General features: G+C 41.8%; 1 protein-coding gene across 1 annotated transcript; it reads right to left on the bottom strand.

Annotated features, from left to right (window-relative positions):
* Positions 1-3,994: 3,994 nt before the first annotated feature.
* On the bottom strand, positions 3,995-22,190 carry LOC127306467 (calpain-type cysteine protease ADL1). The gene is made up of 32 exons (XM_051337104.1): positions 22,006-22,190; positions 18,180-18,366; positions 17,290-17,540; positions 16,451-16,633; positions 16,231-16,366; positions 15,935-16,065; positions 15,741-15,855; positions 14,628-15,654; positions 14,423-14,533; positions 13,968-14,026; positions 12,951-13,113; positions 12,391-12,664; positions 12,144-12,294; positions 11,956-12,067; positions 11,698-11,863; positions 11,521-11,591; positions 11,332-11,423; positions 11,027-11,189; positions 10,845-10,916; positions 9,934-10,311; positions 9,732-9,847; positions 9,354-9,651; positions 8,715-9,034; positions 7,866-8,217; positions 7,430-7,747; positions 7,246-7,350; positions 6,995-7,123; positions 5,794-6,174; positions 5,573-5,710; positions 5,178-5,414; positions 4,688-5,097; positions 3,995-4,529 (listed from the first exon to the last, which is right to left on the bottom strand). Exons 2-31 carry the CDS (start codon positions 18,305-18,307, stop codon positions 4,792-4,794), a joined length of 6,483 nt encoding a protein of 2,160 aa, XP_051193064.1. The 5' UTR covers positions 18,308-18,366; positions 22,006-22,190; the 3' UTR covers positions 3,995-4,529; positions 4,688-4,791.
* Between the last annotated feature and the right edge of the window lie 583 nt (positions 22,191-22,773).

Raw genomic sequence — 22,773 nt, 5'->3', positions numbered from 1 at the left:
CTTTTCTGCATGGAGAACTTGAGGAGGAGATATACATGGACCAGTCTAAATGTTCTATTGTGCCTAGTAAGGAGGATCTTGTTTGCAAGTTAAAGAGGTCCCTTTATAGTCTAAAACAGTCCCCAAGACAGTGGTACAAAAGGTTTAATTCATTTATGCTTGCACATTAATTTAAAAGATCTCAGTATGATAGTTGTGTTTACATCAAGTTTGCTAATGGATCACCTATATACTTATTGTTATATGTTGATGATATTTTGATTGATACCAAGAGCAAGAAAGAGATCACTACTTTAAAATCACAATTAAGTAGTGAATTTGAGATGAAGGATCTTGGTGTTGCTAATAAAAAATACTTTGGGAAACAAAATCTAGTGTGTTATTTCTTAATCAGCAAAATTACATTAAGAAAGTCCTTCAACGTTTTAGTATGCATGATGCAAAGTTTGTTAGTACACCTATTGCTCCTCACTTCCAATTCTCAGCATTGCAATATCCTAGTACTGATGGAGATATTGAGTACATGTCACGAGTTCCATATTCTAGTGCTATTGGCTCCTTGATGTATGGCATGGTTTGTTCTCGCCCTGATTTTTCATATGGTATGAGTTTGGTTAGTCGATACAGCTAATTCTGGTCAAGAACATTGGAAAGTTGTTCGGTGGATTTTCACGTACCATCGTGGCACATCAAAAGCTTGCTTGAAGTTTGGCAAGAGCGGTGAGGGACTCGCAGGCTATATGGATTCAGATTTTGCTGCCGACTTGGATAAGAGAAGATCTCTCACAGGTTATGTGTTTACTGTTGGTGGATGTGCTGTGAGTTGGAAGGAAACGTTACAACATGTTGTCGCCAATCTACAACCGAAGCACAATATATAGCTATTGTTGAAGCTTGCAAAAAGTTTGTTTGGTTGAAAGGTTTGTATTCTGAGCTTTGTGGAGATGATTCTTGCATTAACTTGTTTTGTAACGGTCAAAGTGCCATATACATTACTAAAGATCAAATGTTCCATGAGAGGATAAACCACATTGGTGTCAAGTACCATTATGTTTGCGACACTGTTGCACAAGGTAAACTAAAAGTATGCAAGATAAGTACTCATAATAATCATGCTTATATGATGACAAAGCTAGTTCTTGTTGCCAAGTTTGAGCTTTGCTCGAGCTTGGTTGGTATAAATGTTGAGCCTAAGTGGTTGTTGGCGCCAGCAAGTGTTTTCTTTGTTGTTCAAAAGATTGTTTAAGTTCATGCTATAAAATGGAATTTATCTTAAGGTGGAGTTTGTTATATTGTGATCCAAATTCACTAAAGGGAGGCTAACTTCTGACGAGCAGAGCGAGGCCCATCGCCCCCGCGGTACGGATCGATGCCACCGCCTATATATACCTCTTGTAAGCCGCGAGCTAGGATTTATCAGATTATAAGATAACCCACGGTGTTTGTAAACACCTCCCGATATAGTGAAGTTTTGCCGACTGGAGCCCGTGGTTTTTTCCCCTATGTGTTGGAGGGGTTTTCCACATTAAAAACGTGTTTCTCCATTGCGTTTTTCTTTTCGTTCTTCGTTATTTGCTTGTCGCGATTATAACAACAAAGAAAACTAAAAGCTAAGTGCACCACGACAAATTTAGATATCTTTCAAATGACAAGTGACCTTAGCTAAATTGTACATGATTTACTGTCATTGCCTAGGGCTAGTATTTAGGCTGGTCATAGTGCATAGTATCATATAGTAGTATTATGCATATGATACTTGTCTATGATATTATCACTATAGCGGGTGGTATTATAGAGTAGTATCATAATGTTCTAAATTTATTGTTTTGTAGAATCCCAATACAAATATGTGTACAAGATCTAGTTAGCATTAGCTTTTCTCGTAACATGCGCTATGATACAGTATCTACTTTACTCTAATCTTATCTCTCCTCATTGATTAGATGCCACATCAGCATTTTGTGGGCCTAAGATGCATGATACTACTCCCTCTTTCACATTTTATTAGACGTGCGCGTATATCTAGATCGTAAATTTGATCAAGTTAGCATTAGTTATATGTTATAAAAATTATATCATTAGACAATTTAGATGTTCTATTTTATAATGATATAATTTTTGCATTATATAATTTAAATTATATAGGTTAAATTGAGGACCTAGAGATACGGAGAAGACTAGTAAACTAAGACGGAGGGAGTACCTAAGATGCTAGCATCATGGTCAGCCTTATGAATGACCATATTAGAGAAGGCTCTGGCATAGTCACCTGACCGGAAGTTCTTTGACTTAAATGATCCTTTGCTAAACTTTAAATCACTTATGGCCCTTACAAAAACTTCAAAACTTCTATAGCTCTTCTTGGTTACTTCATGTTGGATGGCTTAACTTAAGTACATGGCACGTTGGCTAGACTGGTTTTTAAGTCACGAAACAGCTAGATCATGCTATCTAGGGTAGGTAGTTTGCAAAGATCTTGAATCCTTTAAAAATATTTTCGGACCCTCTAGAGCATTTTGATCACAGATTTTGAAGAAACTTGGCACCAAAATGGCACGTCCTCCATTTTAATCAAACCATCTAACATGACGTGCTACAAATGGCCATGAATTTTGTAAAGTTTTAGAAAGACCCAAAAAGACGGAAATCCAGTTTAAAGAAAAAAACTACTCGTATTTAAATGAACACCCTGACCGGCCGTTTTCTGTTCGGGCGCCATCCAGATACTCAATGTATCAGGATGCGTGTACCTGCCGGCTACCGGCTACCGTACATCGACCGTGCCAGGCAAAGTAGCAGAGCTGCTACCTACTAGTACCACGTTAGCTTAAAACCGTTGCGTGCACGTGTGTACCCTCAATCCCTAAAAAAATGTTGTCGCTTTCAAATGGCCGAAAAATCGCTCCAGCAGTTTCCTAAAACGGCTCTGAATCCCTATATTTTTTTAAGAGGACTTCCTGCCCATTCCCCCTCGCGCACGGCCTCTAGGGGAGGCTCCGACCGCGCGACCTCGCAGACGGTTTATGGCCTAGGGTTGCCGCCGTCATCTGGTATGCCGCCATCGAGGATATGGGACGTCTACGAAGACATAGGAGGCCGCGCTCTTCTCCGCCCAAGTCCTCCTCATCCTAGGATGGCGGCACCGGACATCGGCTAGGATGGAGTCATGGAGAGAGTACACCGAGAGGACTCTGGATGTAGTGAAAGAATAGGCATGCGCGTGGAGATCACGGCGGCAGCGTGCTGCCCTTGGACGTGGCCATGGTCGCTCAAGAGCCTCTGTTAGTGTTTAGCGACAACGTTTTTCTGGAGCGGACGAATGGCAACTCGCCACATGGCCCGGGAAAATTCAGAGTTACCATCCACCCATTCAGTTTCAAATCCGACGGTTGTGAAAGCGCCAAGATTAAGGAAAGTCACATTCTCCCAATATAAATTGTTAATAGTTTTGATCTGAAATGCAAATACTCTGTACTACTGGTTGTGATTTTGACACTTTTTTATTACAACTTTGCATCTTCTGGCACATTGATGCAATTGCGTCATACAGGTTGTGATTTTGACACTTTTTTCTCTTAAAACCATTTTCTAGCACATCGATGCAAGGGTTGATTTGTTTGACTAGCTCACCAACTTGACGCAAACACTGCCAATAAACACGATGCCACATACGTTTTGAGAGTAAATGACAAGGTGCTTGAACGATGGCACAACAGCAACCAAGTACTCCCTCCGTTCCAAACATAAGATGTTTTGGTAGCTCAAATTAAACTACCAACACTGCCAATAAGATGTTTTATTTAGGAACGGAGAAAGTACTTAGCAAAGGCATGCTCCTAGTGTACATATCCATTTTGGCAGAGAAATAGAATAGAATCCTCAGTAGCACCCGAGAAAAGCCAAGTAGTCAACATGCCTTGTATACCCACCGTCACAGTGACCGTGTGACGATCACGATATTTCAGGACAGGAACACATGCAGCTTCACAGCATATACCAAAAAATCGCTTCCTTTGAATGAGATCAGATTTCGATTACATACAAGGCAATCAATGAAAACAACTATAGCCAACTACCTCAGGTTTTGGATCAGCAAAACTGCAGCTTCCTAAAACGACATTTCCAAGCTGCACAAGACTTCATAGAAACGACAGGCGCAAGGTTAACTCATCTAACTCTATAGTATGTACAGGGGGGTAAACACGGGATAACCTATACACCGGATGGGGCTACTAGGTCTAAATTGTTAGCTGCCACCACTATCTACAAGAATGGACTTACAAACAGCCACAATTCTTCTCCACGGTGATTCAAGAGTAATGGTCCCAATTGATTGATACCACACAACCTGCTGTCTGGAAACACTGCCTTCTCTCTCTTTTTAGCAAAAGCATTGCCTTCTCTTATCAGCTCTGGAGCAATCAAACTTATGCACTTGCAGGTACTGAGGGATTCCAACATATTCAGGTCCAAGTGCAGAGCTGCTGCATCATAAATCCCAGCTACGGGCATATCGCGATAGCAATACCCTGAAATGGTTATAAGGTCAGTAAGCATAATTCCTCCATTTTTCATCTGATTCAAATGCACACATAGGTTGTTTGCAGTTTGGAGCACGCTGCACAGCATTAGACCATACCAACCAAATAGGGAACTTAGACAATGGGCAAAAGGACAAGGTGCTTACCCATTTCCTGGTCTTCTTGAACCCACAGACTCTGCGTCACTCAGGCCACCAGTAGCTGTGAGGCACAGCTACCAGTAGCAAACACATGGAGTCTCAATCTTGCACTAAACAGCTTCTAGTTTGATCGGTGCTTTTGTAAAAACTGACAAAACAAAAGGTGCTTCCTCCCCTGGATGTATAGTTGTTGGCACAATTGTGTATCCTTTCGGATAAGGCTCCAAGACCAATTCACATGATATTTCTCTTGAGTTAACATAATCTGTCCCGCCAACTGATTCATGCATGTAGATATTGTAAGCAGCACGACAACCACGTGTCTTGAGTATCCTCATTCCAATGTAAAACATGGAAGAATCATGACTAGATTGGTAGTTCCTGAAACCATTTGTCTTTCTAGAGAAACCAACACCCTGACAAGCAGAAGTTTGTGCTCAGATCAGTATCAGAGTGATTTCTTCAAGCCTTAAAATAACATGCAGATGGCACATACCTGTGTAAGGGTAATAAACACATGGACAGGATATAGTGCAGCACGTCCTGTTACCCTAAGTCGATATTGAGGATTTTGATGCCACGAGTCATAATCTTGGCAACCACCTGCACTGTAGCCACGCCATTGCCCATGGACAGAGTAGCGCATTTCAGGTGGATAAACACGACAAACATATATTGACCGAAAGTGGATCTGAAAATCTTGCCAAGACATCCAGAATACACCATTCTCCGACTGCAACACAATAGAGAATGATATAGGGTGGTGAGCGTGAGCTGTAAATTAAAATGCATTTGGGAATATAATTTTGTTACCATGAGTGTCTGTTTTGTTTTAAGACTAAAATATTTACCATCTGCTCACGTAAAACTATAGCAGAAAAATACAAGTACCTGTGGAACATGCTTGAGCTTATGTTTTATTCGTTCCGTCCACTCTTGTGATGAGTCTGACCATGGTCCGTTCCATTCAACTTCGTTTGCCCAAGGATTTCTAATTTGGACAAGCTTGTGGCCATCAACTTCTCTTATCTGAAAATAAATACAGTATAAATATGTCAAGTGTAGAATGGAGACTGTTGGCAAAAAGTACAAATATACAAATGAGAGCAAACCTGCAAAATTGAGTAAGCATGTCCCTGAACAATGCCACTTGATGAAATATGAGCATCAGAGCCAGAGGGACTTCCAGCACCCAGAAGAAAACCTTCTTGATTAAAGTGTAGCAACTGAGACCACAATCTGCCACTAGCAAGATCAATCTGTGCTTGGGGGCTCCGCATATCAATCTCTTCACCAGCTCCTCCTGTGAGGTCCACTAGAGCATCTTGCACAAGCCCACCTTCCAGCGCCTCATAAGAGCCGTGAAGTTTTGCGTAAGCTTTCTCCAGAATGGATACCCATAGCTCATTTTGTTTTCTACTAGTAGCAAAAGCTGGTTTTCCAGGAGCCTCACAGGGGATCCAATCATCAACAACCACAGCCACCCACTCGCCCTAGTGGAAATGCGTGATGAAAAAATGACAAGTTAGTGGAAGACAATATATATGCTCTGGTTGTTGTAAATCAGATTCTTGGTGGAAAATAATGCGCAAGCCCTGGGGGAAGTATGATGGATGCACCCTATACATATATTTCCATGTAAACTAGTTGGTTCTCTCAACTGCTATTGAGATTGATCAGGAAATTGTAGTGCTCATCAATGAATTGATCAAGGACCAAATACATGCAATGCATAAAGCACGGCATGTAAATGGGGTCAGAAATGTGCAGGCATGTGCTAGATTGCTAGGATAGCATCAATGAAATATTTTCGCATCTTTTGATAATCACATATTCATAATGCACTACATGTAAAAGGGGGCAAGCTACCCACATAGGAAACATTGTTTTTTGTATTTTGTAATATGGTAATAAAGAAAGCCTCAAAAAGATAATACGGGATATCAGGTAAGCTCCAAGCATAAATGTAAAATATTATAATGCAAGTTTCATTAAGGTCAATGGTAAGAATTATTTTACCAGCTCTAAAGCAGTACGGCTGCTAAAATGCACTACTACTAAAACTCTTCTTGCTACAAAATACATGCAGTACAGAATACAACAAACAAACAATGTATGCTTTGTGATTCTACATTTTCTTGTTTGCTCTACACCAAATAACTCAGATGTCGAATTGAATATGAGATAGAACAAAATATTAAACCCCACGAACAGGGCATGGTCTACCAAATACAAACATGTAGTTATGTACCACATAAGGAAAACCCACAAGAACATAAATCTATTAAGCAGGCAGTTCAGATTATTGAATACCTGAATGCAGAATCTGATAGTATAGATCCCTTCTTCATTGTATGCTGGAGTGATTATAACTTCAGATATACGAGACATCTCCGTTAAAACTGCAACTGCACTCAGGAACCAACAGTCTCCCAAACGACCCTGAAAAGAACAGTTATGAAAATAGGGTATCAATTCAGCTGGTAATATTAAATCATGGTTTCTTGCACAAAACTTCCACTGAGGGAAAGATATCAGACCAGCACAATGCAAACACTACATACCTGGCATACGTCCGAGGAATTCACAGAACCAGAGAACAAGCATGGTTGGGAACTAATAGATATCTCCTTTGCTATGTCAGAAGGCCTCATCCACTCAGAAACAACCTGAATTCATACCAAAAAACAATAGTGAAGACTTGAACAATAGTTAGTACACAAGTGCATAGATATGCATGAAGAGTACCTGCAGTTTTAGAGGAGGGTTCATTGGATTGACGTATAAAGATCGATCATCTGGAGGGAACTCTTGATCAGTGAAAGTCCTTTCCCCTTTTGCACTAAGAGCTTCCCTGACAGCCCTTTCAACAGAGAGCATACGCTGGTTGACTTCCTCTCGTGTCTCAAACCTCGGTTTCCTTGGTCTTTGCAAGGAGTCAATGTCAATAGCTACTGCATCACGCACTGGACGTTTCCTACCACTTGAGTACTGCCCGTCCCATTCAACATCCTCTTGTTGATCATAAAGCTCAAAGTTTGCTTCTTCACTCTCCCAGTCATCCACCTGAATGAATATACAGTAAATATAAGAAATACACATGTGTAATGTCATATTACCTTCAAATTCATGACATCACAAAGGGATAGAAATAAGGAATTGCTTGGTAGGAGCAAGAATTTACCCTTGCGGAATAACTTCCATGCAAAGCATCTTCAGCTGCAAGGTCGAACAAGCCATACTCCGCAGGACACATGGTTGTATGTAACGCAGCAACCTCATCTTCAGTCAGACATCTTCCCCATAAGAAAGCATCCATGATCTGCATCTTTGAGTCTGAACCTTCACTATCTGACCTACCAAAGGCATCCAGGTCTGTGGGTGGCCTAGCACCAACCCAAATATCTGCCCCAGGTTCCCATATGCCATTGTTTCTAGGTAATGGTAGACCATTCTGGTATCCATCGTAAACTCCATCTATGAAAGAAGTTGCTTCACCTAGGTCAGCATCTATAGTCACCGTGACAACATGCCACCTGCAAAATACAATAGCAAGCTATCAGATATAACTAGTAAAAGAATATAGGCATAAGTAAACCCTGCATCAAAGTTGAGCTAAAACATTCGGTAGGACTGCCACTTACTGTTTCTGTTGAAAAATCTATACAACCAAATCAACACTATATAAAGGAAAACCAACTAATATAGCAAATTAACAGGTCTGAAGCACAAATGTTGATTAGAAAACATTCTTGTGTACAAAATATTACTCCCTCCGTCTATAAATAGATGTCTGGGGTTTATCTAAATCTGGATGTATCTAGATTTAGATTTAGACAAATCGCAGACGTCTATTTATGGACAGAGGTAGTAGTAGAAGCAAAAGTGAATACCCAAAAAAAAAACATAATAAGTCAGTTACAGACAGCAAGCCAGTCACTGCGGTAGCAAGAAAAGTTCAACAGATTAGCTGCTTTTGATTTTCTTTTGTTTTCATATCATACAAAATACAACAGTGATGACAAGCTCATACCTGCCATCTGCAATACTTGACGCGCCAATGTTCCACTCTTTAGCAACAGTAGTCATTCTTTCACCCTTAGTTACCAACCGAAGACCAATCTGACCAGCTTCCATTCCCTGTTCTGACCCTGCCACTAAGATTTCCCAACAAACCTTCTTCTGGAATTCGGTTCCAAAAAGGCAGACTGGACCAGATACTGGTTGAACCATTACTGCAATGGAGAAACTCACTCTTTGACTTTGACATAGACACAACTCGAGCTCTCCACAATGGCGCCCAGTACTCCTCGGTTCATCATCAAGTACACAGACAGCACCAGCAATGCTAGTCTGTCAAAAGTTCAGAAAAATGTCAGGTATCTAGTAGTATGAACAAGAGAAAGCTAGTCTGTTCAAAAGTTCTTAACGTGTAAACAGTATCAGCAAGAACAGTAACCATAAGAAATGTGCTACACTTTCAAAAAAATATGATTTTGATTACGAACTCATGAAACTGATGTGTTGTCAGGTTACCAGTTCAAGGTGAACAACAAAATATTCAATAACTTCAGTAAGGATGGCTATTTCCAATTCATGCACCCGAAACGTACATATTTATCATACATCATTGTGAAAAAATGCAAGTATAATGTGAAGTTGGGAACAGCACCTGCTCGGCTCGTCGTGCCAATTGTGCCTTTCGTATGTGACGAGCTATTGATGAGACTCTGTCCCTTGCAAAAGAATCTTCCAGAGCAGAATCACCTCCCACAGCTCTGACAGCTGCTGCCATAGCCGCAGCATCCCTGCTTCCGGCATTAGGGATAGAAGACAGCAGTGATATTTCAAGCTCCTTCCATTTGCGCTCCTCTTTCTCCAACAATGCCTTCCTCCTTTCTCTTCCCTTCCCTTCTTCCTCTCGCCGTTGCATCAAGACCTCCTCTTCCATTTCTTTCTCCCTTATGTAGCTGTATACACAAACAAGAGCAAAATTTAGAGGCTGAGCCGATGACTAATCATGGTTCAGTATAAAAACACCACATATTACCTTTCTTGAATGAGTTCAAATTGCCTGCGATCTTCCGGCATCCATTTCTTAATTTCTTTAGCACTCAAGTCAGATAGGCCTATGCTGTCCAAAAATAGCCTAAGACGAACTTCATCCTGAAACAAACATAGAGATTAAAGCATTAACAATGCTTATGAATCAGAGAGAAAGACAAAAATGACGCAAAATATTCAGTTTATACCTGTATTTGTTCAGCTTTGGCAGTCAAGCCAAGCAACAGAAGCAAATAACCACCAAATTTGTCCCACATATAAACCCATTCAGTATCAATTGCTTCCTCTAAACCCAAGATGCGTGCATGGGCACACATATTCCTCCGATAATCAACATCTGCTGGGGATCCAGGGCAAATCATGAAACAATTTTTTACTCCACAGAAGAAAGATCCTGCAGTAACTTCTTCATTCCTCAAACGATCTCTCAGCTTCATAACATCAGCCCTAGGAAGCACAAAGTTCCCAGCCCTATCCAAAGTAACAGAAGGATCTCCAACCAAAAGAGCAGCAGAACTTGCAGACCTCTGAGGTGCTGAGTAAGTCCCAGATATAGCATTTCTTGTCTGGGTCGTACATAGAACATATGGTCAACAATACAGTAACAACAAATATCATATCGTTACAGTGCTTTCATTGTTGTTTAAAGATCTTAGAAATTGGTGGACTCACTAACAAGATTCTTATCTAGACCGACAGTTGACAGATAACCATGCCTACTAATGAAGAGCTGTTGGCATGAATTTACAATACGATGTCATCCCACTATCCCAGTAGCATGTGTGTACTTCTATGGGCAGGATATATATGATAGAACTTAAATGCAGTGGATGAGCACAAAATGGTGATAGCTCCCAGCAATACATGTTAATGGAAAGAAATGTGGATAGGATGGTTCAAACAGGTTTAACAGTAGTATGCAAACAAAAATTGCTTCATTAGCCAGTTCAAATACCAGTAATTTGTTAAGCATCTTAGGCCATGTAAAATGGGAGGTACTTGGAGGGGTGCTTAGGAAAATAAACCAAACTTTTTGTTAAGCACTGGTGCTTATTCTAAACATTTTTTGTTTAGAAATAGGAGTATAAGTCAGACTTACTTTGTTAGCAGATCGCGACATTGCTTGAACCACTGTATCCTTGCTGAGAAAATGAATGGCGTCCTCCATCATCTGATTCAAGTTCCACAGAGATCATTACTTGGAATCATAAATGAAAAGGGGGTAAAAACAAAGAATGTTCAGTAGAGTAAAGTTTGCTTATTCTGCACAAAAGTACTAACCTTAAGAGTTAGGCATGGACGAGAAACAGCGAAGCTGAAGGCAATTACAAGAGTACTAGCACAAATAGCAGCCCCAACAAATGGTGGATTCATTACTTGACTAGCAATAACACCCCAAACTTCAGTTGCCAATGCGATCCCATACAAAATAAGGAAGGCATAACTGTAAAGAGAGTGGTGTTAGGGTTTCTTTATCAGATGACAACAGCATTCTCAGGATAGGAGAGAACGGGAAGAAAAAACTATGACCAACCCTGAACACAAGATATGTGCATAGGTTGATTTGGAAAGGCTATTTATCATACCTAACATTCTTGGCGGAGTCTGCATGAGCATCATAAACATATACAGGTAGCACCCTCGGTGAATAAACAACAATTGGTGGTGATAGAAGAACCTGGGAAGAGTATATCCATTCATTGTTACGGGATCATCAGCAAACTTCAAAACTATCATCTCATGACTAATATTTATCTGAACGTAAACAAACTTACGGTCAAAGCCCTTCCGGTGAGAAGAAACAGAAATGAGAAATAACCTATAGATGCTCCAAGAAAAGGCTTGCCTACAAAATTGTTTGCATTTAATATGAATTATTGACAACAGTAAGCCAAACCAATAAAGTTGGTGAAAGCAGGCCGAAAGACATTATAGGGAGAAGATGTGGCCACCTTGAAATAAACCCATCAGGAAGGCAGCCAACACGAGGAGAAAAGCAAGGGAACAAACAAGTAACATCTGTGTTCTTGTTAAATAGAAGTTGTTGGATTTCCAGTAATGGATGACCCCAATGGCAAACACAAGGAACAGGATAACTAGTAGGCATGCAACTCCGACCTGTATAAAGATGAAACGTCAATTATACAGAGATGAACTGAACATTTATATGAAGCTACGTCAATGATCTAGATCACATAGAGTTTGCTTACAGTCCAAGGTCTAATTGTGACGACAATTGCTGATATTGCACCAAGCAACAGCAACATTCCCATGCCAACAAAAAGGTAAACTCCTCGAGAGATCTTCCAATCATCATCCTTCCTGCAATTTTTTGCATTTCATCTCAGAAAAACATTAATATGAGTAGAAATTTAAATGCTGAAGGTCGTCTTTGTACCATTTATACAGCCCAGTGAACAGAGCAAACATTGCAGGAATGCAAAGTAAGGGGAGTAGGGCTGCCAGGAAATCAGCCTTCAGAGGAATCCCATCCTCTCGTGAATTTACAACTCCCCAATAGGATGCACCGCAGAAAGATACAAGAACGGCTGCAGAAAGCAACAGCTCAAGAGTCGGTTACATCTGAAAGTGTAAGCTGATTCAATCAACATGCCAAGTTTGAGAAAAGATCAAGTAGGACATACTTGCAGAAAGGCCAACACATAAAGCCGAACAAGGTGAAAATCGGTATGTGGCGAACCAAGCTACAATTGGTATGACCCCAGTAACAAGCACGGCAATTGTGGAAGATAATGCCCATCCAAGATACATAGATGTTGCATAGGGAGAGTAAAAACTCTTTTTATCAGCATCCCATCCCTTGTAGCCTAAAGCATCTAAAGGCTTCGCCGATACTATTGCACCAAGGCCAATAACTGATGCAGTGAAAACAGCTATGCTGATTGCAAAGAGAGCCCCCTGGGAAGAAAAAAAAACAATGAGCAACGCAAACATGATTTCAAACACCATCGCCGGAAGGTACCTGGAATAATACTAGTACACTACAAAACCGGGACAGATAATTGTTTATATTTAGATAAGCTACAAAATGTGACGCACGCTGTGCTGATAGGACACATTCAGGTATCCAACCAGCTCATGCTAATTGCATTGCTGGCATCAGGCACATAACACGAAGCAGGATCAGAGTGTGAACATATAAATGGTACCCATATTGTTAAATTTAAATCATATGAAAACAAACCTCTTTCTTCCCTGGAGCTTGACGAACAGTTTCACGATTATCATGCCCTCCTCCAAGAATCCAGAAGCGATAACCGTTACGCATCCATAAAGGAATAGCGAATGAGAGGCAAGCCACCATAAGTGGGACCGTGAGAGACATACCCAGTATAACTGATGACTTGCTGCAGAATAGCACAGGTAACTTTCAGACAAACAAAAAAATCACCGATGAAATGCACTCGTTGTACATATCTAGTTGCCATTGAGTCTAGATATGTAAAACAGGTATTGACTATTGACTATAGACAGAAGATGATCTGAATATGTCTGAGCCACCATCATTACTTAGTTAATCAATCACATAGTAAAGTTCATCATAAGACAGTGATAAATGTTAGGAAACTAGCAACCTTACATGGAGACATGATATAAATCTAACAATAAACACTTGAGAACCTACAGCAGCGACACCATCATTAGACTTTGTTAAGAGTGTCTGTATGCCAGTCTAGTGCTTAATCATGTATTATTATTGTATTTCCTTGAGTCATGTGTTATTACACTATATATCAACCCATAACTGAGTACAACAGTTGGATCTGTATTTTTCTAAAATCATATAGGATATAGCACCTCATAGTATAATTTTCTGTATTTTGATAATTAGAAGCAAAGTAAAGAGCCAGTTTTGAACAAGTATCACTAGTTGTACCCTGTTCTGTACCCAGTAAACCTGAATAGACAGGTCACCTCAGTTGCCAACTGAGGACATCACACTCAGGATTTTTAGTAAATAATTGTTTTACATAAAGTCCCATAAGTTCTTTAAGAGAAGTCCCATGCACTTGCACTTGCACTTGCACAGTCAGGTGGGGTTTAAAGTAAAATGATATATATTGACCAAATGGTTATGACTAGCATGCTCTGAATATTATCATTTGATAAGGAGAGCAAACAGGCACCCAAATTAATAATCAGTTTTACAAATGGACAAATGATTAAATTATAATACTAGTAAATTAAGCAACAAGTGTACCTCAAGAAAGAGAGAAGTAAGCCAACACATGTACTCAGCAGCCACGCAATGAAGCCATACTGAAGTTGTGGAAATGAACGTCAAGTTAGTATAGCTGAGAACTAAGTAAAACTAACAAACATAACAGCATACTCAGTGCAACACAAGCACAGATGTGCATCAAAAGCAGATTTTACAGAAGTTTGATGCACCAAAGCATGTCTAATAAAGATACCCACAGTTATCCAGAGACACGCACATGTATTGCTAAAATTCCCGCAGAACATTTCAATTTGCCTCTATCGTCATACTTAACTTGCATTACATAGCATTTGGCTAAGTTAAGAACAGAAACGGTACAAAGAACCTGCCCTGATATGGTGGTAATCACAAACTCGCTTACTATGATGGTTATAACTTGACATGGCATGATAATTGATAAACAATAATGAGTTCTATGCTGTATCACTTATTACCTTCTGTGGTTTGGATGTCATCATCATCTCTTCCGCACGCAAGGACCAAGTGAATGCCATGATGGAGCAGACAACTGGTGATAAAAGTAGTATGGAGAAGCCAAACTCAAACTGCCAAATGAAGGAGAAATACTATCACACTCTTGATCAATATTAAAGTCTATCTTTCAAAGCTGTTATAGTGCCTATGCAAAAAAAAAAATACCTGCTCATGTATTGCATTTATCACCTTGATGGGCTCTGGTCGATGGACAGCGACAGTAACTGTCTCTACAATAAATATTAGGGTAAAAACAACAAAGGACCGTATTGGAGTACCAGCTACTTGATGGAAAATCAGTCTTGAAATGTTTAGCCAATTTTCTAGCCCATTTCTCCTGAGTTCTTCTGACAAAGAGATCTGGTTTGCAATAGTCGTATCCAGTTCCTCAGTAGCAGTAGCATCTGCATCATCTTGATGTTCTCGGTCTGCATCTAGGCTGCTTCTCTGAAGCAAAGCCAAAATCCGTGGATCCATAACCTTATCTTTCAACATATAAGAAAAATTCGGATCCAGGCCTTTATCCTGTAGAAGATTAGCCAGTTCTACATCTCCAAGTCCACCATTCCTTTTAAGCATAGATGTGATCTTCGGGTCATTCAGTCTGTCCTGAAAAATTGCAGCTAAGTTCAAATCCAACAGTTGCTGATTACCCGAGGCAGTACCTGATCCACTAGACTCACAGCCTTGACTTTCCAAACCACTGCTAGAACAGACAACAAGTGAAGCAGCGGTATCCCCATGTCTATCTGCTGAAATTGTTGCGGTTTCAGAGTCTTGGACAGCAGAAAGGCACGAATTACTGCGATGGGCTAAACTTGCGCGTCCACTATCTATGTTCTTATCAGAGCTTTGGCCTTCTTGACAACTATTGGATCGATCAAAAGGAACACTGTTCCAATTGGCCCCATCGCTCTGTGAATTACTTCTGTAAATAGAATCAGTAGCATTGCCATGTTGACCTGCTTCAACACTACCACTACTACGCTTCACACTAGATCCGCAGCCTTCTGATGAATTTGAAGAACTATTCTGCCCCTTTCTTCGAAATCCTTCTCGCAGCTTTATCACTGTACTTCTTAGCGCATCTATCCTTGCAACTGAGGGGTTGGAAATAGAAAGCCAGCAAGAGACAGCAGCAGCTAAAAGAACAGATGCTACAAAAGCATAGCTGATGCAATGTCCAAGGTACCTATGTAATACCTTAGTCAGTAAATAGCAAGAAGTATTAGGTCTTAAATATAATCAACTAAAAGAACAAAAATATGGAATACAAACCAGTAATGAACACCAAAGCATATAAGAAAAACTCGTGATGTTCCAGCCACAAACAACGCTAGCGTCCGACTTTTAAGAAGTTCAAACCTGAATGAACACAGGCCCAAATTCCAATCTGTACAAAAGAAAACTAAGATATCAAAGAAACAAATACAGAGTACAAACGCTCGACAGTCCAAGGAAAAAAGCATTACCAAGAATCACTACTGCAAATGAAGTTAAAGCACCCAACCAAGGTGCTTCTTTTGAGGTCAGGCCATACAAGATGGAATAGACAACAAGCACAAGCAGCGAGCAGAAGTAGAGAAGCCCTAGATGCAATACCCTGCATTTTTAAGTCAGAATAACATCTTATCATATTTGAAAAAAGATTGACCAGCCAAATGAACATCATAAAAATTATTTAAGCTGGTAACACAGTTAAGTTTGTAGTAGATGTTTTTTCCACTCAAGATAGTAGAAGATATTTGAGGGAAAATACTGGACCCACCTGCTGGATTTAGTCATGTATAACTCACTAGGATCCGGAGGATCAGGGGAGCATGAAACAGGGCCCACTTCAACACAATCAGAATATGCAAACTTGTACGACCTCCGGACATATTCATCAACATCAAATCCACTTCCTGCAGATAAAATGTATGAAATTTTGAAGCTTCATAGTAAGATAAGTTATTTCAAACAATAAACTGAGGGAATACTATATTTACCATTAAACAGTATTTTACATATAAAGAGCATATTGATGGCCAATGATATTGCAGATAGTCCAAAGAAAAACCCAGATGGAGAATTGAGCTCAGAAGCACTAGCACCAGCTGTGACATAGACAGCACAAAATTCATAGGCACACAGCAGGCCTACTGCCAATAGGAGAAGATATGCAACAGCCTCTGCACCAAACAATCCATTTGTTAGTATCACTAATACTAGATCAGCAAAAACAATGTCTCAGCTCAGTAAGGAAAAAACCGATAATAAAACAACACGCCTAATAGGAATAGCTAATACAAAGCAAAGTGAAGAAAGGATGTAACAAGACTGAAAACTTTTAAAGGGAACTGCTGATAACATATTGAACCTCCGCAGGAATTTAGAAGTTCTGTTTGTGCAAGTTGCATGTTTTGTTCATGGCTAACACTAATATGTTTAAGCTTGAGCAAAATGTGGCTTGCAATAGTGATTTAGTCCTGGTCAAAAAAAAATAGTGATTTAGCCATAATTAGTTTATGATAACCTAACAAATCACATGACCATCTTTCATGTAGAATGTGTTTTGAAAAAAATTCCGTAATATCTGAATTTTCTAATGTGACGTCGTGTCAAATATATGGTGGTCAAGTAACATCATCCAAAAAACATTGAATGTAGCGAGAGACAGTTTATTGGTGTTCTACAGAGACAAATATAATTCCCACTAACAGTTCATGGATTCCAAGAGCAAGCGTACTCACACAAGATGACACTCAGACAATGGAAGCGAACACATGGCACAAAGTATAGAATAAATGACAAGTTACAAAATCAACACAAAGAACAGAGAACGTACTTGAGCTTTGCCATTGTGTCCTCCACCAGAGCATTATAGAGTAGAATGATAGAAGCAAAGCAACCCCAACCATTATAACAGCCAAACCAGTTATGTTTCTTTCCATAAGAAAGATAAGGATGCTTCCCCACGCTAGCACGACTGCTATTGGGGAAATGACGAGAAGCCATGCAAAAAGGGTCAAAAGGCTGCACAGTGTGCTTAGCTGAGGACCTTGTGCATATGCTGGCCATTTCCTTGCATATATCCAACTGAACAAAAATAAAGATGAAAAAGGTTAACAGCTACCTAGGTAAGTCAGGCAAATACAAACAAGAGAAACCAGTATTGTGACCACAATGAGCCCAAATAAGGATTTGTATTTGTATATCAGCTACTTCTCGCAAACACAGACAAACATAATAAAATTATACTCCAAACATTAACAGCGGGCTTCAATTAACCACAAAAGTATGATGCTAGAATGACAATAAAATAGAACTGCAAGAAATAGTTCCATGTGTTGTATGTTACTGATACAAACCCTACCTACTTTGCTGTCTGAATATCCTAAGGATAGAAATGAATATTGATGAAATATCTGCAATTACAAGAACCAAACAACTACTAGAATATCGCCAAAAGACATAGAGGCAATTTTTGTGGGGGTCCATTTTGTGTACAAATGTACAATGCATGTGATGATGCTGGTGCATCGAGGCAATGATGACATTCAATTGTAAAAGACTAAATGCATATGAACTCAATTGCAAACAATGGAATCTGCGACAAAGAACATAATATAGCAGGTTATTAATGAATCCCAGCTAAGAAGCATACAAATGCTACATGTGAATATATTACAAGCATATACTCCTCATAGAAAAACTTATATCCAATCATTAGCATACCTATATAACCTCCATGGCCTCCAATTCACAGCCCATAGAACCCAAAAGCTGAGAGGGCCAAGGACAGCGAAGAGGAACCCACAGATGCTGCATACCAAAACAACTCCACGGTGTTCCTCCTCTTCCATCCTCCCCCTCTGTAATCACCTTCTGAAAGCTGAAAGCATGGATACAGGCCTACAGAAATCTGCTAAACAAGAAGAACTTAGTAAGTCACGCAATTAGTAGTTACACATCCAAAAATAACTACATTTCACTAGAGTATGCAGGTTAGTGTTTACTATCCACTACAAAAACACACACCAAGAAACCAAACCATATGGTAGACTTAGCGCGATGTCCTACGCTAACCCATCTTATAAATTATTGAGAGAATTCCTTATTTGACACTACATCAAAACTTGATTCCTTATTTGACACTGGAAAAGTTTTTCTTCCTTATTTGACCCCATTTCAATTTTTGTTTCCTTCTATGACACTCCAGTTCATTTGAAGCACTGACGGTGTTATATAGTAACATAAAAAACGCTTTTATCCCTAGCGCATTATGTGCCATTGTTTGACGTGATTTTTTCGTGCCTGCCTAACCTTCTGTTGAAGGCCCGCTAGGCCTACATGCATATGTATGATACCGCACATGGCTCACGGAGTCACGTACACATACATGTGTGCGTACGAGTCTACCTATCCTGGCCAGCCTGGAGCAACGGAGATGTCCTGATCAACCAGGCGACGTTCGCGTCCCTGCGCTAGGCTCACTTCGATCACACGTGTGTGTCCATTCACCGGACTCGTGCCGATCGGCATCGAACCAGCTGCTGGATATGACTCTGGCGTCCCTAGCGCGGCAAATCTGCAGGTCGGGGACATGGACACAGGAGTGGTTTCTTTGGACAGGGGCCGAGAGGACTGGATCGGTTCTTATTTTTCAACCTTTGCACGTTGTCACTTGGGACAGTTTGGTCCCAGAAAAGAAAATTTGACAGAAGAGGCTAACGGAACAGACAGCAATGGCATATAGGGAAAGAAATTTTGACATGAGGTCAAATAAGGAAGGAAAACTTTTCCAGTGTCAAATAAGGAACCAAATTTTAAAGTAGTGTCAAATAAGGAATTCTCTCTAAATTATTTCTCATTGGGGAATGTATATGAACCAACTACCAAACACGTCATGGCAGCCTCAAAGTCTAAATATTGACATGACTTTGGGGTCTCATTATCAACCAGAAAAGCATCAAGAATGAAAAAATATTTCAACCCAATTTTAACGAAATCCATTATCTGTTAGAAAGAGTAGCAAAACAGTTGTTCTTTCCAGGAAGTGGTTGCCCCTTAAGAAGCACCACTACGACCAATGAAAATTTGAATGGGTAGTATGACAGATCACTTTGACGGACTCCAATTGGGCGAGAACAAAACCAGAAATTAAATAAAACAATAACAGACTTGGCACAAGTAACAACACACCACCTACATTAATCTCAATTTCACCTAAAGTTATGTCACATGGCACTTAGCTGTAAAACGGTAAACTCCAATCAATGCACTGGAGTTAAAACATTAACGCTGAGCACCAAATTTGATCTCTACATGGAATGTTTCGATTGACCAAACGGAAACTCGCTCCTACAAATTTATTGAAGCACACCCAGTTCAATAGTCCAACCAAAAATTACTCGTGGCTGTAGAAAAGTTGCCACAAACAGAGTTTTAGCCCAAATCACCAAGAACTGAACTGCATGTAATATTATGAACATTAATATCACTTAATGCATCACTCATAATAGGAAACAACAGAGCCCGACAAAAAGAAATGGCAAGGATACATCTTGCAAATTCGAAGATCTAGGGGATCGTGCGACATACGAAAAGCACTAAATCTGACCATTGCCCATCAAAAGCACAGAAACAAATAGACCACCATATCCAGAAATGTATCGGAAACCCTCCCTACTCCATTTGCGTCAATGTGTAGAAATGCACGGACAGGCTAAATTTAACCAAAGGTTTGCTACAAAGCCTCCTGAACGGCCACCAAACCACACCACAGCAACAGAGTGCCTCAAACAGCTACTAAAGCACGCCAGTGCGACGTAGTGCTCCTAAGTAAGGAGCACCATTTCCAGGCTCCTTCAAGAGAGAGGTTGAGCAGCAGCCATAGCAACCTAAAACCCCTCAAATACCTTGACCGTTCCTCCTCATGCATCGAGCCAGCCTAGCAGAGCTCTCCAGAAACTGGCACCCTGTAGACCTTGCACCCCGAAGCACTACACGCAGGAACCTTCCCCCATTTCCGCCCACCAACCCCTGCCCAGTGCAGCTCCCCTGGGGCCCGCAATTATCGTAAGGAGTACTCCCAATCGGCCCCCCAGGTCCCTCCAGATCCGACTAGCCCCGCCGGCCGCCGGAAACCCCTCCGGGAATTCTGTCGCGAAAACGCGAATTTGAGCTCCAGCAGACTAGACCAGTGGTGTGAGCAAGAGGGTAGTTACCTCAGCTGCGGGATCCTCGGCGGCAAGCAAAACCCTAGGTATGGCACTGTCTCTCCTCCCCTCGGACTTCAGTTCGTCCTCGTGCAGGCCTATGTCATGAGCGATGAGCGTGAGCGGTGAGCTGTGAGCGGTGAGCGAGAGAGTGGGAGGTGGGAGCTGGGTGGGGGAGACAGCGGAGTGACATTTGTCAACTTGGGTGGGCTGCATGACCAGTGTTTGGTTGGTGTGTGTCGGCACCAGTAACAGCTCACCGCCTAAATTAATCCCAATTTCACCAAGGGTTATGTGGACGGTGTCACGTGACCCATAGCTATATATCGGTGAACTCCAATCAACGCAGTGGCGTTAAAACATGAACACGGAGTAGTATATCTGATCTGTACACCAAATCTCCGGATTAACCCACCGGAAACTCGCTCCTTAAATTCACTTAAGGACATCCAGTTGAATAGTCCAGCCAAAAATTACTCATGACAATAGAAATGTTACCATAAACAGAGTCTTAGCCTAAATCGCCGAGAACTAAGCTGCACGTAACATTAGGAACATTAATATCACCAAACACATCACTCCTAAGAGGCAACGACAGAGCCTAGGAAGCATAAATGGCAAGAAATGCATCTTGCAAACCCAAAGATCTAGGAGATGGTGTCAACATACGAAAAGCGCCAAATCTGACCGTTGCCCATCAGAAGCACCGAAACAAATAGACCATCCGCGGAAGTATCGGAAACAGAAGGCTCCGTCTGTCGCCATGTTTGGGGCGAACGCAAACCCTTCGTACTCCTTTCGCGCCAATGTCCATACCCAGTGTGTCTAGAAATGCATGGGTAGGCTAAATTTAACCAAAGCGGTACGCTAAAAAGCCTAGCCTCCCGCATGGGCAGCGAACCACACCTCGGCAACGCAGGGCCCCAAACGGCTACTAAGACACACCACTGCGACGCAGTGCTCGTAAGCACGCAGCGCCATTTCCGGGCTCCTTCAAGGGAGAGGGAGAGCGGCAGCCATGGCAACCTAAAACCACTCCAAAACCTTAACCATACATCCTTCCTGGTGCACCAGACAGTATAGCAGAGCTCTTCACGAACTGGTACCTGGTGTAGGCCTTGCCACTCGGAAGCACCGCGCGCAGGAACCCATCCCCCCAATTCCGCCCCACCAACCCCCGCCCAATGCGGAGCCGCCGCAATTCTCGCGAGGAGCGGCCCCAATCGGCCCCCCGAGTCCCTCCAGATCCGGCGAACCCCGCCGGAAACCCCGTCCCGGAAACCCTAGCTTGGGCTACAGTGGAGTGGAGTAGAGCAGTGGCGTGAGCGAGAGGGCGCGGTTACCTCGGCGGAGGGCGCGGCCCCCGACGGCGCGGCGGCGAGGGGGATCCTCGGCGGCGGGCGAAACCCTAGGCACGGTACGGCGCTGCCCTCGGGCCTCGATTCGATGCGGACCTGTGTCGCGAGCGAGAGCGAGAGGGATGGGGGAGAGCTGGGTGGGGGAGACGAGACAGCAGCGGAGCGGAGTGACGACGTTTGTCAACTTGGGTGGGCTGCGTGCTGACCAGTGTTTGGTTGGTGCGCGTCTCCTGCGACACTGTCTCGGCGTCGTGAGCGAGTGTGTGTGCCGTCTGCCGTGCGCTCTTGACTGCGTGAGCGTGCTAGGCAACAAATCGAACCAAGCTGGTGCACGAACCAACGGCTGAGAGGAGTATCTTACTGCATGTACAAATGGAAGATATGGCACCTAGCCAATGAAGCCGCAATGTGAGGTAGGCAACGAGCGATCGAGCTGTTACACGAACCAATTGGTGTTGGTGAGAGGCGAAACATTGCAACTAGCCAGTAAGACCGCAATGTGTGCTAGGCAACGAGCGACTGAGCTGGTACACGAACAACCACGTGAGAGGCACCGGCACATTTGGTTAAACTTGGTTTTTCTTATAGCTCGTCATGAATGGCGAGACATGGGAACTAGCCAATGAGACAACACGGCATTGCGGCCAAGGGGTGGGCAGGTACATCCTACCGTAGTCGTCTCTACACTCTTCTCTCTTCTGTCCCAAGGCAAAAAAAAAAAAGACATTTCCATGTGGGACATGTTCAATGCCT

Source organism: Lolium perenne, chromosome 6, assembly GCF_019359855.2.
Source record: "Lolium perenne isolate Kyuss_39 chromosome 6, Kyuss_2.0, whole genome shotgun sequence".
Taxonomy (NCBI): domain Eukaryota; kingdom Viridiplantae; phylum Streptophyta; class Magnoliopsida; order Poales; family Poaceae; genus Lolium; species Lolium perenne.
This window is presented reverse-complemented; position numbering and strand designations above follow the sequence as displayed.